The sequence below is a fragment of the Eublepharis macularius genome, chromosome 15 (genome assembly GCF_028583425.1).
Source record: "Eublepharis macularius isolate TG4126 chromosome 15, MPM_Emac_v1.0, whole genome shotgun sequence".
Classification (NCBI taxonomy): Eukaryota; Metazoa; Chordata; class Lepidosauria; order Squamata; family Eublepharidae; genus Eublepharis; species Eublepharis macularius.
The window spans coordinates 38,101,231-38,117,403 of NC_072804.1; the positions used below are offsets into that span (position 1 = coordinate 38,101,231).

The 16,173-nt window shown below is 45.8% G+C and overlaps 1 protein-coding gene across 1 annotated transcript in view; it reads left to right on the top strand.

Moving 5' to 3' along the window:
- BMP8A (bone morphogenetic protein 8a) overlaps nt 1-16,173 on the top strand; it is a 30,550-nt gene that overhangs the window by 12,111 nt on the left and 2,266 nt on the right. Inside the window, exons 3-7 of the mRNA XM_054998879.1 lie at nt 4,856-5,048; nt 6,456-6,604; nt 8,613-8,807; nt 10,473-10,552; nt 13,729-13,839. Coding sequence (XP_054854854.1) covers nt 4,856-5,048; nt 6,456-6,604; nt 8,613-8,807; nt 10,473-10,552; nt 13,729-13,839 — 728 coding nt within the window. The remainder of the gene's footprint in view (nt 1-4,855; nt 5,049-6,455; nt 6,605-8,612; nt 8,808-10,472; nt 10,553-13,728; nt 13,840-16,173) is intronic.

Sequence of the window (16,173 nt, forward strand, 5' to 3'; positions counted from 1 at the left end):
ATCCAAAAAGGGGAAGCTATCTTTAAAAAAACCTGTTAATCTTAAAATTCTCTTTAAAAACAACTATTAAATGCTTTCTGTGTTGTGTCCACCCAGTTTGGAAAGATGCTACCCCTTCCATTCAAGCAGAATGGAGGGGGAAGGGAGGGTTGTGTGCAGTAAATCATCTGAACCCAAGGTGACTTTTACACCTTCCACTTTTTGCCCCAAGAAGCTGCCACCACCATGAGCGGGCATTTCCACACTCTTCTCTGGGCACAGACGCTGCAGGGGGATTATCCAGATGCAGAAATCTATCCTCCCTGTGTGTATATTGTGGGACTGGCCAGTACCAAGCAAATTTGGGTGGTGTAGCAAAGAGAGATGTATGTGTAGTTTTGGCTTCAGATCAGCTTTGAAGCTTGCTGGCTGATTGGGGTGGTTCTGGCACTCTTGTGGCCTAACCTGCCTCCCAGTCTTGTTGTGAGGATAAAGGAGAGTAGCCCCCAGGGACAGAGCCAGTTTCCTGGACACAGTGATACAAATGCAGCAATAATAATCTCTGCTAAAAAGAAGAGGACATTTTAAGGGAGAACATAGTGGGTTTTTCACTTGCAAGGTGAACTCAGCTTCAGGACTTATAGCCAGAATGCTTCGTAGGCTGTCAGCCCTCTGTTTTGTGAGACGTCTTCTCGTGTATCAAGCAGAGCTGATTGTCATTTGTTACTTCATTCCTCTTTCCCATGTGAAAGGAAAAGTTACAAATTTTTAAAAGCATTGACCAAACTGTTCTGACACCTGTGCAGACGTGGGTTGGTGATATCACAGGCACTAGCCAAGCGGCATCCATAAAAACTAGCTTTTCTCTGGTTTAAACTGCATTATGCTGAAAGCCTGTGGAACCTTCCTACCCTCCCTGCAGTCCCCCCACCCCACCCCAGAGCAAAAAAAAGTACAGAGCATAACAGAACGGTGTTGGAGAAAGGGTGGCAAATAACGCTACCAATCCACCTACAGCGCTTTAGGAATGCTACGCCTGCTTGTCTTCACCCTCTTGTTTCTCTTTACAAGGTATGTCTTGCAGCAGCAGCACAGCTGCCCAGCCCTTCTTGCCAGGCCAACACCGCTGATCAGGAAGTGCTTTCCGCATCCGCCCTGGGCTGGCTGTTATGCCAGATTTTTTTCCTTAAAAAAAAAAAGTTGTGGTGAGCCCAGTAGCTGGAAGGGATGAGTTGTAAAAAAAAGCAGAGATGCGTAATTAACATTTCAGCATTTGGTTTTGGGGAAGGGCCCTCTGCAACTCGCTTCTCTTGTGTAAGCACCCAGTCCGACATGACAACCCCAGTTAACAAAGCAGCTTGGAAAATATGAGCTGAACGCCAAGCAATTAAAGTACTCAATAACATAAAGCAGGATTCTCTGTCGCCTCAAACCGTTTGGCTTTCATTATGAAAACTCACAGTTCTGTGGCTTTTTATCTGCGTGGTTTTATTAGCAAGTGCTCTGGAGGAGAGAGACACAATAGCCAGATTGTGAGAATCGCTGCCATGGCTGGTGCAGTACATGGGATGAGGTTCTTGGAGGTCTTCTTGATTTGACACAGCTGTTCAGGAAAGCCTCTTGCAAGCAGCACACATGTGCACCCTAGTGGTACCACACACAGGCTTGGAGTGATGTCTCGGTGAGGCCAGAGATGGCACCTCGGTCAGTGCTTCTCTCCCATAGAGGTGGCACAACTTTGATCTGGAGATTTTAGATAGTGAAAGCTAGCGGGGATCTTCTAGGCAACCAGACACTTCTTCCCCATTGATCTTCAGCCGTCGCTTTCTGCCCATGTTATGTTATGTACTGACAGCATCCTCGGGTAACCTTTCCAAAGTAATTGTCTGAATTCCCTAGCACTGAGAGCTTGCCACCCCAGACATGTATTAGGATCTCCTTGCTGCTGGTCAGGAAGAGCCATTCCTAGAGGGAGGGGGGGGGGAAATGTGTTTTTCTTTCATTACAGAGGCCCCCAAAGCTAAATAGCAACTCGGTGGTACTCCTGTAATCCAGTACATGGCAGAAAGTGGTGAGAACATGTGGGCTTGGTTTTAGTTTAGCTTTGGCTTTGCTGAACAGAAGTCATGAGCTTCTTTCTCAGTCCCCAAGGTGGGAAAATGTTCTTTGTGCCCGGCGGATTTCTCAGGACTTTTGGCCTGATGTCACTCTGCACAGAGGCAGAGCAGAACCTTTTTGAATGCTGCTTCCATGGAGCCATCTCTGCTTTAGAATACATGCATTGCAGTTAGAGTTGCCAGGTCCAGGTTGGGAAATTCCTGGAGATTTGGGGAGTGGAGCCTGGAAAGGGTGGGGTTTGGGGAGGGGCTTCAATGGGGTGTGATGCCATAGAGTGCTCCCTCCAAAGCAGCCATTTTCTCCAGGGGTACTGATCATTGTCACCTGGAGATCATTTGTAATTCTGGAAGATCTCCAGGCCACCAACTCGGCGGCTGGCAACCGTAGTTGCAATGGAGAATGTTTTTGAGCTCTCACACAGATGGCCTTGAGCAGCAGTGTCTCTGCTTTTATAAATTTACAGTTGGTACTAGATCCAGAGGAGTTATCCGTGTTAGTAGCAAAATAGTAAAGAGTCCAGTAGCACCTTTAAGACTAACCATCTTTACTGCAGCATAAGCTTCCTGACAAAGAGAGCTGTGGCTCTCGAAAGCTTATGCTACAATAAAGTTGGTTAGTCTTAAAGGTGCTACTGGACTCTTTACTACAATTGGTACTGAACAACACCCCATCTCTGCTTTCAACACATTCCTGTATGTCACATTCTTAGGTTTATGGATGGTTTCATTTAGACTGGGCGGGGGGGAGGCAGTTGGGTCCCCTAAGAAGGGCCAAACAGACTGAGAGCCAAACCAGATGTGACGGCCTTCTCACGGCTGCCAGGAGGACACCATCACCATTTTAAAGTAATTTCAAAATGCCGTGAGGGGCTGGGCCTGCTGCATGAAGTTTTTGCCCCCCCTCCCCACCCAACATGCCTTTTCAAGTCCCTAAGGTGGGGAAGGGGAGAGCAAAAGTACTTAGAATAATATAAGATCTCCACACTTGTGGAGAAATATAACCAGGGCTTTTTTTCTGGGAAAAGAGGTGGTGGAACTCAGTAGTGGAACTCAGGACCACACAATGATGTCACTTTGGGTCAGCTGGAACAAGGGGGGAGTTTTTTAAAGTTTAAATCACCCTCAGTGAAAATGGTCACATGGCCGGTGGCCCCGCCCCCTGATTTCCAGACAGAGGGGAGTTTAGAATGCCCTCCACGCTGCTCCAGTGGTGCGAAGGGCAATGTAAACTCCCCTCTGTCTGGAAATCAGGGGGCGGGGCCACCGGCCATGTGACCATTTCAAGAGGTGCCGGAACTCCGTTCCACTGCGTTCCCGCTGAAAAAAAGCCCTGAATATAACCTTGAGGTAACAAGTTCCTCACAACAGCAACAACATGTACACACAAAGTGGGATGCTTATCCTTCTTAGGACATGCATTGTTTGTTACAGAGATGGATCCTAATGGCATTTTCTCCTGGGTGATTTAAAGCATTTTAAATTAGTTATTATTTATTGCCATTTTAAAAGTTTTCATTGGTATTTTATGTGCTGGAATCCTTTTTAACACAGTGGTATTTAACAGCCGAGAATGTGGCTTGTGAAAGCCTCTCTGTGGCTGTTTCCATGGATGCGATTTGCTTAAGGTTCAATATTGTTGGGAAGTGGAGTGGCTTTTCTGCTTTCCCACAGCATCGTGATGCTGCTGTGCTATAACTGGGTTCTTCTGGACTTTGCTGTGATCTTTCCCAAACTGTGCTTCACTGTGACTTTTGGGGAAAGATTACAGCAAAGCCGGGCTGACTGGCTTTCGTTATTTATAGTCCGCCTTTCTCACTAACACTCAAGACCGATTACTGTGTGAGTTGTCAATTACCTGTCTTTTTAAATTCAAAAAAGCTCCTGCATCGATAGTGTGAGGAGATGGCCACCATAGGAACAGGGGAAGGGAAATTGTGGGCAAAGCTGACATCTGGAAGCCCCATTTCATCATCAGCAACACCAGAGCCGTTTCCACATGGCTTACCTTGTTCCGGAAAACAGCAAAATCTCACGCAAAATCTTGCAAGAAGACGCTGTTACCGTTCGAGAAGATGCGATAACAGCGTCTCCTCGTGCAATTTTGCACGAGATTTTGCTGTTTTCTGGAACAAGGTAAGCCATGTGGAAACGGCCCAGGATTTCCTAGAGAAGCGCTGCCGTGTGGGAAAAGTGTGGGGGAGAGAGAAAGAAACAAAGCAGGGAAACCCCGGATAGTCAAAAGCTACAAGAAACAATACCGGGAATATACAGTCAAAATTTTTGGATTTTTATAACAATATATTGGTGCAAAATGTGCAAAAGTGCAAAGTGTCAACAATAAATACAATCTATAATAAATACAATCTATAATCTTTATGAACATTACAAAAACACGGACAAACAACTGTTACCTTGTATAATTGTTATCTTGTATTTATTATAGATTGTATTTATTATAGATTGTATTTATTGTTGACACTTTGCACTTTTGCACATTTTGCACCAATATATTGTTATAAAAATCCAAAAATTTTGACTGTATATTCCCGGTATTGTTTCTTGTAGTGTGGGAAAAGTGTGTCAAGAGTGCATCTTAATTCTTAGACAGCGGGTTGGAAAACTGTTGAAAGTCTTAGATTAAGGGGGGGAAAGGGGGGGAGAATATGGAAATGAGGGTTTCAATTGAAAATCTGGAATATTAATCTTTACTCACCCAATAAAAATTTCTTTAAATAAAGAGTGCATCTTAATTCTTTCAGTTGAACTGGACAGAGATATCTTCTATCAGAAGCCATACTGGAAGGAATTCAGGTTCGACTTAACACAAATCCCAATGGGGGAGTCCGTAACAGCAGCTGAGTTCCGCATTTACAAGATGCAGAGTGTCACTCGCCATTTCAATCAGACCCTGCACATCAGCCTCTATGAGATTGTCCAAGAACAACCCAACAGGTATAGCAAAAGCAATCCTTTCATCCTGTCTAATAGGTGAATTAATTCCATTATGAAACATTTAGATAATGGAAGGGCAATCGCCCCAGTCCACCAATACGTCTTCTTGTACACGTTCTCCTGAAATTGCTGGCATGTGCTCTTGGGCATCTCCCATTCTTTTGCATGTGTTTGCACTGGAGACATTCCCAATGTAATAATTTCAGTGTATCCAAATGTCATTCTGCTCATTCAAAGAGGGATGCCAGGCTCCACATCCTGAACAATTCTGTAATTACGGGGAATTCCTAGTAAAATATAGGAAAGAACTAACATGCTGTACTCAGGTAGGCTTATCTTAACTTATTATAAAGATATGCCATACCATCACACCCCAAGGTGTCTTCGGTCAGGATGTGAAGCAGGGGAGCCTGGGGACGGCCCCAAGAGAGGAGGAAGAAGAAGAAAAGGAAGAGAGGAGGAAGAAAAGGCAGGAGTAGGTCCTAAAGAGCACCTAAATAGCAGGAAGGTCCAAAGAGTACCAGTATCAGCTTACTCAGAAGAAAAAACAGCCTTATGAGCAGGGCTTTTTTCCAGCTGGAACGCAGGGGGAACGGAGTTCTGGAACCTCTTGAAAATGGTCACATGGCTGCTGGCCCTGCCCCCTGATCTCCAGCCAGTGGTGCGGAGGGCAATCTCAACTCCCCTCTGTCTGGAGATCAGGGGGTGGGGCCACCAGCCATGTGACCATTTTCTCCAAGGGCAACCCACTGAGTTCCACCACCTCTTTCCCCAGAAAAAAAGCCCTGCTTATGAATAAAGGCTGACTCGAGAGCCAGGGAGTGGAAGTGGCAGGCCAGATAGAGGAAAGACAGCTGGCTGAAAAGGGCAGGAAGATGGTAGAGTTGCCATCTCTGGCTTTGAAAATTCCTGGCGATTCATGGGGGGGGGTGGCTTGGGTTGGGAGGGTGGAGTTTGGGAGGGGATGCTCAGCAGAGGTGTAACACCATAGAAACTGCCCTCTGAAGGTGCCATTTCCTCCAGGGCAACTAATGAAGATTAGCTGTAATTCTGAGAAGACTTGTCCAACCCCCCCCCCCTTGCAGGATGGCAACCCCAGAAGATGGGTCACTGTCAAGGTCTGGGAGCCTAGCAGGGACCAGGGAGGTGACATTCTTGGCCAGGGGAGCAGCAGGTTACTCTTTTGCAGGGTTTTCTTTGTGACGATAGTCACCAATACTGAGTACTGGCACAGGGCACCTTTGGAGGGAGCTCTTCCAAGTCCTGATCTTTGTGCATCAGCCCACCTCAGTCAGCCAGAGAAAGAGAGGGAGGACCCACAGGAACAGCCTACTGGGGAGGCAGAAATGAACAGGTTAACTTTCTATTTCAGTCACCTGCACTCACATCCTCTTTCTGCTGCTCTAGAGAGTCAGAGCTACTTCTTTTGGACCTTCAGGATTTTCTGGCTGGGACAGAGGGCTGGCTGGTGTTTGATGTTGCAGCTGCCAGTAATCACTGGTTGTTAAACCGCAAATACAACCTGGGCTTGAGACTCTACGTTGAAACAGACGATGGTAAGGCATCCGGTGCTGTTTTTAGCCTTTTCTTGTTTTAAGAACCTGGTTTAGAAAGACAAAGTTGTTTCTAGCAAGCTGCAGGAGGTAAGGGTAGAACACCGTGTCCAGTGTAGTTCCACGATTATTCCCTTTGATGGGGCCTTGTGCATGTGTGGCTGCAGGATCAGCATGGGGTGGGGAGTGGGGCAAGGGTGGTTGTGCACATTCACCCCATCCTGGGCACAGGGCAAGCTGGACACGCTGATAATGCCACCTTAAGCAGAGCTAGACCCTCCAAAGCCTTCAATGGATTTAGAAAGGCATCTCTCCCTTTAGGATGGTACTGATAGGCTCCATCCCTGCGACTAATGGCATTTGTTAAGCTGTGTTTCCAGTCACAGGGACGGTACCTACATATGTGCATTTTGTATGTATAGGGAGTTTGCCGTGGGAGGCAAACAACTGGAAGCAGGGGAGGAGCCAACACGCTCACTCTTCCTCCATGCTCCAATGCATTGAGCCACGTATAAGTAGTTTGTGATTTAAAGAAGGAGGAGGGCTATTTAAACCTGTTTTAAACCGGCTCTGTTTTTCTGTTGAAACCTGACCCTGAGAATACAAGAGTCCTTTTTTGTCTCAATGGGCCCTAAAAGTAAGAGCCAAGATACAAGTGACGGATTACACTTGCCTGGCAAGTGAACAGTGTATTCCTCCCTGTTCACTTGCCATTCACTTGTTCTCCACTTGTGTAATCCGTCACTTGTAGCTTGGCTCTAACTCTGTCCAAGGGAGTGATTTTTAGCAGGAAAGAGGTCAAGGGTTAAATTGCTGATCTGCCCCTTGAATCCTGGCCCGTCTGTTGCATTCTGTAAAGAAAGAACACATCAGTTAAAGGGATTGTGAAAGACACATCAGCTGCACTTCTACCCTGGGACAGACAAACTCACAAGGAGGTGTCGCACATGGAACTGGTTTCTGTTGAGACAGAGTTTGTGGGTCATACCGAAGGAGGATAATAATTTTCTGTGCGTGATTTCTTCAGGCCAAGTACCGCTTAGTCTGCAAGTGAGCTTTTGAGTTAGAAAGAATTTTTCAGGCTTTCGGCAAATTCTCACGTGCTGCTAAAAGTGTTTCTCAGCCCCTCCTCTGCTGATATGTATATTTGTGGGTAAAAACATGAAGACAGTTTTGAATGTGTGAGTATTGAGCATCTAAGTCAGGTGAAGGCTGTATGAGAAAGTGGATTCACAACTGCATGTGTGATTTATTTCAGCATTGTTTTTCAGCTCCATATAGGATTTTGGCTTGTTTTTAAATTTCTGCAATCCTTACCCCATTGTATCATTCTCCCAGCTGTCGATCTTAGTGACCTACACTATGTAATCCGCCTTGAGTCTCAGCAAGAAAGGTGGACTATAAATAATGTAAATAAAATAATTTTAAAAATTTGCTCTTAGATGTTCAGAAAAAAAACCCTCCATTATTAAAAAAAACCTCCTTTATAACAGCAAAATCCATTTCCAGGTGCAATTGCAGAGCAGTTCCAAAGATTTTTATATTAAATATCTTAGTGAGTAGCAATCTGATGCATTTCAAGTCAGAAAGCCCTAGAAAATCAAGACTTACTTTCCAAAAGAGAAACCTATTGAGATTAGTGCTCCAATCCTTTCCCACATAGTCCTTTGTACTTTGGTGGTTGGCCCGAGGAAGAAGTGCTGGGGGAAAGGTCTGAACATGTACATCCGAAGAACATGGCTCTGAACATGTACATCGGAAGAAGAATTTTGTGTAATGTCATGTTTGCTTCAAGCAAAAGACAGATTTTTGTGTGTCTTGAAAACTGGCACAAGCCTTCCACCAGAAGAAGACAACCATTAAAATAATTTGGTTCTGTCTCTTTGGGGATCCTTGTCCTTGATAGTGGGGCACCCTAGATACTGACCTCCAGACAAATTAATCACAACTCTTAACCTGACACATAGCAGCATTAACATAGTGGAAAGGATTTGTTTTTCTGCTTTTGTAGGGCAGAGTGTCGATCCTGGATTAGCAGGCCTCTTGGGTCGCCACGGGCCACGTTCCAAGCAGCCCTTCGTGGTAACATTCTTCCGGACAAGCCAAAGCCAGGCCAGGGTCCCCCGTGCTGTCAAGCAGCCAAGGAAGAAGCAACACAAGAGGACTAACAGCTTCCCACACACAAACAGACTTCCGGGCTCGTTTGGTAAGAAGCAGGCACTTGTTTGGGGCAATCTTACTTAGGGGTGCCAACCTCCAGGTGAGGGCTGGAGATTTCCCAGAATTACAACTGATTGCCAGGCTACCAAAATCAGTTCCTATGGAGAAAATGGATGCTTTTGAGGGTGGACTCTATGGCATTATACCCAACGGAGGTCCTTCCCCTACCCCAAACCCACTCTCTCCATACTCTACCCCCTAAATCTCCAGGAATTTCTAAATCTTGAACCGGCAACCCTAAAAACTTGGCCTCAGAGTGGAAAGGAATACCTCTTGGAGTCCTTTGTCTAATCAGTTTGGGCACCCTTTCAAGAGTTGTGCTTGGCTGCAGCTCTCTGTCCCTCTGTGAACTCAGAAAGGGCTGTACCATGTGCTTAGCCTTCAGCGCTTAATTAATGTTGCACTATAATGACAACCGTCTTAGCTGGTAAATTCCAACACAAACTCATACCCACTAGGTGTGAATAGTGGAAATGCTTTCTCCCCTCCACCCCATCCATCATGGCTGTAATCTCCCCCAGCTGTGCCCTGGTCCATCTGTTGGCAACAACCCTTCTTCCTTCTCCTTTACTGTGCCCTGCAAATAATGTGTGAGCTTAGCAAGCCGCAATGATATCCACAGGCACAGAAGTCCCAGAGGAGATCCCACGTGAATGGGTGTTGTGAGAAAGGTCCCACAAATCCTTGAAGGCATGAGTTGGGGGTGAACCTGGACCACTTCCCCCCTCCTCTCCTTTCTCTCTCTTCTTTTGCCCAGTTTATGGCAAGGTCTCTCTGCCAGAAGCACAATGCAAGATATTTGAAGAAGGGGGCAAGAAGCATTGCCTGTTAAGTCGGGTGCCCAGATTTATTCCAGTAGGGTAGCCATGTTATTCTCATGTAGCAGAACAAAACATAAGTCCAGGGGCACCTTAAAAACTAACATTTATTCTAGGATGAGCTTTCCTGAGACAGAACTCACTTATTCATCTGAAATTTAATTGGAGAAGCTCCATTTCTCTGCACCATTGGTATGCCAGTCTTGTGCTGAGGAGCTCAGGGTGGCATAAGTGGGGCGATTCCATTTTCATCTTAACAATCTCTGGAGGCCGAGTGAGTCACTTCCTTAGAAGTGTGGAGGGAGGGGAAGAGGGGAGGGGTTGAACCTGCTGCTGGTCCCACAGCACCCAATTTGCTGGTCAGTGGATTGAGGCCCATTTCAGCTTGATGCAGCCTGAGACCAAAGCACTCTCCCTGGGGTCTTTGCACTCACAAGGCAACTTGTGTGAATGGGACGTGTGTGACCAGGAGATGCATGACGCATGCTTTGCGTGAGGTGGCCTGCAGCTCCTGAGTGCAGAATGATTAATAGCTGACCAGTTTAGCAGGCAAGGAGAGGAGGCTGTTGCTGTGCCCCCAAGGGGTACCTTTCCGGGAAACCTGCATGCTCCTCTTAACATCCATGTCAGTACAAAGGATGACTGGCAGAGCTGTTGGAACAAACTGGCACTGCAGCCGCTCTAAGGCAAATTGCCCTGCCTCCCTCCCTGTGGCAAAAAAACCTCAGCATACCAGAGTGACTAGGCGGTGCCCATTTCCTCACGTAAGGCCAGTGAACTGTGGTCAAGCCATCCATGTTTTGACAACAATTCTTAACCCTTTCCCCCCACAGATGACATTCCTCTTTCTGACGGGAAGCATGTGTGCAGAAGACAGGAGCTGTACGTCAGCTTTCAAGACCTTGGATGGCTGGTAATTTTTTTGAGTGTCTGTCTTTCTTCAACAGTTGCATTAATCAGTAAAAGAATCCAAAGGCTTTTCCCCCTTTCCTCTTGGATCTCCCCCCTCCCACCATGAGCTCAAGGCAGATTCATATGCAACAGATTAATTCCGGTTGCTCACCAGATGTTAAAGCAGCCGTTCCAAAACAATTCACCACAAGAAATACATTTAATTTAATTAGAAGCTCTTGATAAGTCCAAAGAACCCACCAACAGAAGAGTCTGCCGCTTGCATTTCTACACGAGGCACAAACTAGGTGAGATGCCTCAATCTTTTCATGTGGAGACCAGATTTTTGATTAAATGGATCCCTTTATTATTGGGAAAACAGGGATTACCTCCCTGCATTGTGCTCCCAATCTGGTCAGGTCCCCCCATAACCATTCACAAAGAATAAATGCTTGGGCGCTCCTAGCACACAGCTCCCAAAGTTTCGCCCAGCTGCATCCTGAATCAAAGTTGGATTGCCAACCAGTGACTCATGCAGAACCACAGTGGTGGGGCTCCTTTTCAGAGGAAAAATTGCCCCATGCCTCCAATTGTACATTGTTGGGGGAGTGCCTCAGCTGTTAGGAATTTGGGCCACTCGCTGTTAAAGAAACTCAGTTATTTAATTTTTCTAAAGATGTGTAGCCATGTTAGTCTGTCTGTAGCAGTAGAAAAGAGCAAGGGGGTCCAGTAGCACCTATAAGCAGGGCTTTTTTTCAGCTGGAATGCAGTTGAACGATGTTCCGGCACCTCTTGAAAGTAATCACATGTCCGGTGGCCCCACCCCTTTTCTCCCCGATCAGCCCTAGTGTTGTTGCCTTCAAAACCAGCAGTTCTTTTCCACTGACAGGAGGGGGATTCCCCTCTCATCAGCTGAAAAAAGCTGTTTTAAAATGACAGCTTTTCAGCGGAGGGGAGAGAGAGGAGGGACCCCTCCTCTTTCTCTCCTCAGCTGAAAAGAAGCACCGGGGCATTTGAAAGCAGCAATACTTTTCTTGCAAGAAAAATGTTGCTGCTTTCAAAGCCAGCAGTTTTTTTCTACTGACAGGAGGGGGATTCCCCTCTCATCCGCTGAAAAAAGCTGTTTTAAAATGCCAGCAGCTTTTTCAGCTGAGGGGAAAGGGCAGAGGGACCCCCTCCTCCCCCCTCAGCTGAAAAAAGTAGGGGCATTTGAAACAGCAATATTTTTCTTGCCACACAAGAGAACTGTTGCTGCTTTCAAAGGCTGCAACTTTTTTCAGCTGACAGGAGAGGGATTCCCCTCCTGTCAGCTGAAAAGTGGCTGGCTTTTGAAAGCAACACTTTTATTGCCATTTGCAAATGGCAAGAAAAGTACTGCTTTGAGTTTTGGTGTGCTCCGGAAAGATTACCAAATCATTAAGGAGCATACCGAAGTGTTTAAATACCCGAATCCCAAAGCAGCTTGCTACTTGAGAGTTCTTTTCCCAGAAAAAAAACCCTGCCTATAAGACTAACAATTTTTTATTTTTTTATTATTATTATTTCATTACAATAAGAAAGGATACAGAAAGGAAAAAGGAAAAAGGAGACTGTTTGCTACAAGAATTGTTAGAATACAGAGTACACAAAAACTTAATCTTTTTCAATGTTTGTCAATATAGCAATGGAGATAACAACCTTTATTAAATCCAAACTCTCTATATTGTCTCTCTATACTACATATACTTAATGCATACCTCCTCTTTCTCCCCATTCAATAGTAAAAATTAGTGATCAAAAAGGAAAGACTCCTTATTTCATTATTGCTACATTATTCCATCTTCTCTCTTCATATAACTGATTAACATAACTTTTAGTATAAAAATCATCTCTACTTATCCTTAACTTTATACCAATATTTCCATATCCTGCAAACTATCTGAACAATTATATATTCAAACAGTTTCACCCTTATCAAACTGTGACCTCTTATGAACTATATACAATAAGCCAGTATACAATCTTATTCAGATTTCAGGACCATGAAATTACATTAAAGGTGGAAAATTTTGCTGTGCAAGCCATACGGATTAGGAAGTATTTTACAGGGGGAAATATTTAAATATTTTATAATGTTAAGGATTTTAATATTTAATAATTTGGTCTTAGGCACTCAGGTTTTAAGGTTTTAAATATTTAAGACTCTGTACCCTGAAATTTTAGTGAATAGATTTGTAAATAATATGACTTACCATGACTGGGTTGTATGCTATTATTGTGTGGTCTATGACCGTAATAAAGATTGACTGACTATTCAGATTTGTAAAGACGTAACAAAATTTCTGATAGAATATGAGCTTTTGTGAGTCACATTTCACTTTTTCAGCTACTTCTTGGTATCTCAAGCTGTGACTCATACCCTCCCACAAATTTTGTTAGTCTAATAAATGCTACTGGACTCTTGCTCTTTAATTTTTTAATTACTCATTTGAAAGGGCAACATGAACTGATATACTCAAAAATGCCTTTAAATGCCTTTAGTTGCTTATTTATTTATTATGCCCTGACCTGGAGAGCCCAGAGAAGCTTGATCTCGTCAGATCTCAGAAGCTAAGCAGGGTCAGCCATTGTTAGTAATTGGATGGGAGTCCTCCAATGAAGACCAGGGCTGCAGAGGCAGGCAATGGCAAACCACCTCTGTTAGTCTGTTGCCAAAATACCCTGCCAGGGGTCTCCATAAATCAGCTATGATTTGATGGCACTCTCCACCACCACTTACTTACTTATTTATAGTCTGCCTTTCTTGCTGAGACTCCAGGTGGATTACACAATGTAAATCAATGCAATCAATTGGATGATAGGAATGAATAGGACTGGGATTGCAGAAATCTGAAACAAAGCTGTTGTTTGAACAAAGCATAACATGTTAAACAATGCTGAACATGATGACATCACTAGAAACACAATGCATTTTCCTGAGTCAGTCTTCTATGATGACGATAAACAACATTTCCTTGATAAAAATGCCCTTCTGAAAAATTCTGTTTTACATAGTTTGTGAAACACTAGTAGCGTAGGAGCCTTCCTGACCTTTGCAGCAAAAGGGCAATTTTCATAGCTCTCCAGTGTGGGTCTCCTCATGAGTCGGTAGGCTGAAGCTGTTTGGAATAATGAGGGGGCCTGACTCTGTACTGAAGATCCTGTGCCCTGTCCTTTCAGAACTGGGTGATCGCCCCGCAAGGCTACTCAGCTTTCTACTGCCAAGGAGACTGCGCTTTCCCACTGGACTCCTGCATGAATGCCACCAACCATGCCATCCTCCAGTCCTTGGTCAGTGCTTGCTTAGGGAGGGATACCAACCATTGGGGAGGGAGGGAGGGAGGGAGGAGGTCTTCAGAGGGGCTGTGTTTAGTAGGGTGCATGTATATCACAGCGCTTTTGCAGTGTTTCAAAGAACCAGGACATCTATTTGAGCAGGGTCCATGCTGGGCTGAAAAAAATGTGCCCCCGGGCAACAACGGCATCAACATCTTTGGCTAGAGAGAAAGACAAGTGATACATCCTGTGTTACTTCTTTGCAACATCCCTCTCACATGCTGGTTGGGATACAGGAGATCTCCATTCCTATTCGTGTCCGACAAAGGGAGCTTGACGCTCAAAAGCTTATATCTCTTGGAAAATCTCGTTGGAGGAACCTGTGTGGTGTGGCTAGGGCTGAGGGCGCTCTAGAGCTCTTCTGCTTTGCTTTCTAGAGGGCTACAAGCTTTGAGAAGGGAGCCAGAAAGGCCGGGGTGCAAGGAGAGATTAGCATCTCTTGCCCGGAAGAAATGGCTTACACATGTTTGGCAACCCTGGGCAGAGCGGAGCCTTTGAAGTTGCAAACTCCGAGGCTCACACGCACTTAAACGGTAAGGGGAGAGCTTCAGTTCCTGCTTTTGGCACTGGGAAAAGCACCAGGCACAGACAAGAGGCAGGCACACACGGAGCTGTTTCTAGACCTTTTGAGGGCTGAAGAAGAGTTTGGAGATGGATTTTCACCTCAGTAAGCCACAAGTGTTTTTGGGGGCTCCTCAGCAATCATAATGAACAACAGTTGCCCTTCAGTGCTTCACACACCTTCTTGGGAACAGCCTTTTTATCCCTTGAGGAAGCCTAAGGGGCATTCCAGGGGGCTTCCCATGAGGTGGATGAGGCTGAGAGACAGAGAGCCTCATCCAAGGTCAGCCCCAGCTGTTTACACCTCTTATCTCGCCAGCGACCGGTTGTGTCGGGTGGGCTGCTCCAGAAGACTCAGACTAACTTTGAGCTCTTGTGTTGTTTTACTTCTCTGGCAGGACAGCTTAAACCGATTGAGACCACATGCAATTGCATGCACAATGTGCTAGTGAGCAAGAGCATGGGAAAGCACAAAGGCATGTAAATTCATGTTCATCCTGCATTTGCAGCACCCACTATTGGTTATAGTTGTGTTTATGTAGATATTTATGGCCCGCTTTCCCCCCCAGCGAAGAACCAAACTGACTTACAACATAGTTCTCCCTTCTCCCATTTTTGACTCCACAACAACCTTGTAAAGTAGGTCAAGCAAAAAGAGCAACTGACTGGCCCAAGGCCACCCAGTGAGCTTCTTGACAGAGTGGAGATTTGAACCTGGGTCTTGGAGAGTCTAGGCTGACACTCTGACCACTACACCATGCGGCCTCCCTGAGCTTGAAGACAATTAAGTGTGGCTCAAGGTGCTTATTCCTCCTGCCTCCTTTCCCCGCACTTACTTTTGTGCTGCTTTCTAGGGCCACTAATCACCATGCCCTTTGTCCCTCTCCCGCCCCCCCCCCATTCATTATATCACTGCCCCTGTGCCTGCTGTTGTTGCCACTCTGGGTAACATTTTATAAAAAAAAGTTTGCACAAGGCATCGAGCTGGATGGGGCTTGTAGCAAGAGCCGAGAGTGAGTCCAGCAAGCATGCCCGATTATGTTTGCCCTTTGTTCTGGCCCTGGATACTGTTTCTTGCATGCAGAATTAACTGAAAGCAAACCCTTCAAAGTGTCAATGTGCTGCAGCCATGGCCCTGGACACATGAGTCAGCCTCATACAGAATCAGATGGAAGGTCCATCTAGCCCCCTTTTGTATCTGCCAGTAGAAGCCTCAGCCAGCCAGAGGGACCCTCCCTGCTTCCTCAGGTGCTGCAGGTCAAACCAGCTCTAGGAGAAGTATGTGTCCAGCCCTTGAGCTGTAAGGCCTAGTATTGCTAACTTCCAGGTGGGGTCTGGCAATCTTCCGGAATTACAATGAAGATCAGTTCCCCTGGAGAAAACGGCCTCGCTTACCCCGCTGAAGCCCCACCCCTTCCCAAACCCTGTCCACTCCAGGCTCTGCCCCCAAATCTCCAGAAATGTCCCAACCCAGAGCTGGGAACCTTCAGGCCCCCTTAGCCCACTTGCAAGGCAATGCCTGTTTGCTGCCCTGCAGGGGCCAGTTCAGTTCCAGCTGCATCGGCCCCGAAACTGGGGTGAAATTCCACTGAAATTCAAGGGGCAGTTCCCACCCGAGCTGGCGTTTGTCCTCTGAGAAACCTGCATCTCGACTGGCTTTCAGCACTGATGCTTTGAGAGAGTTTCCAACATAAACTGCAACTCAAGCTGCCAAACATTTTTGAATAA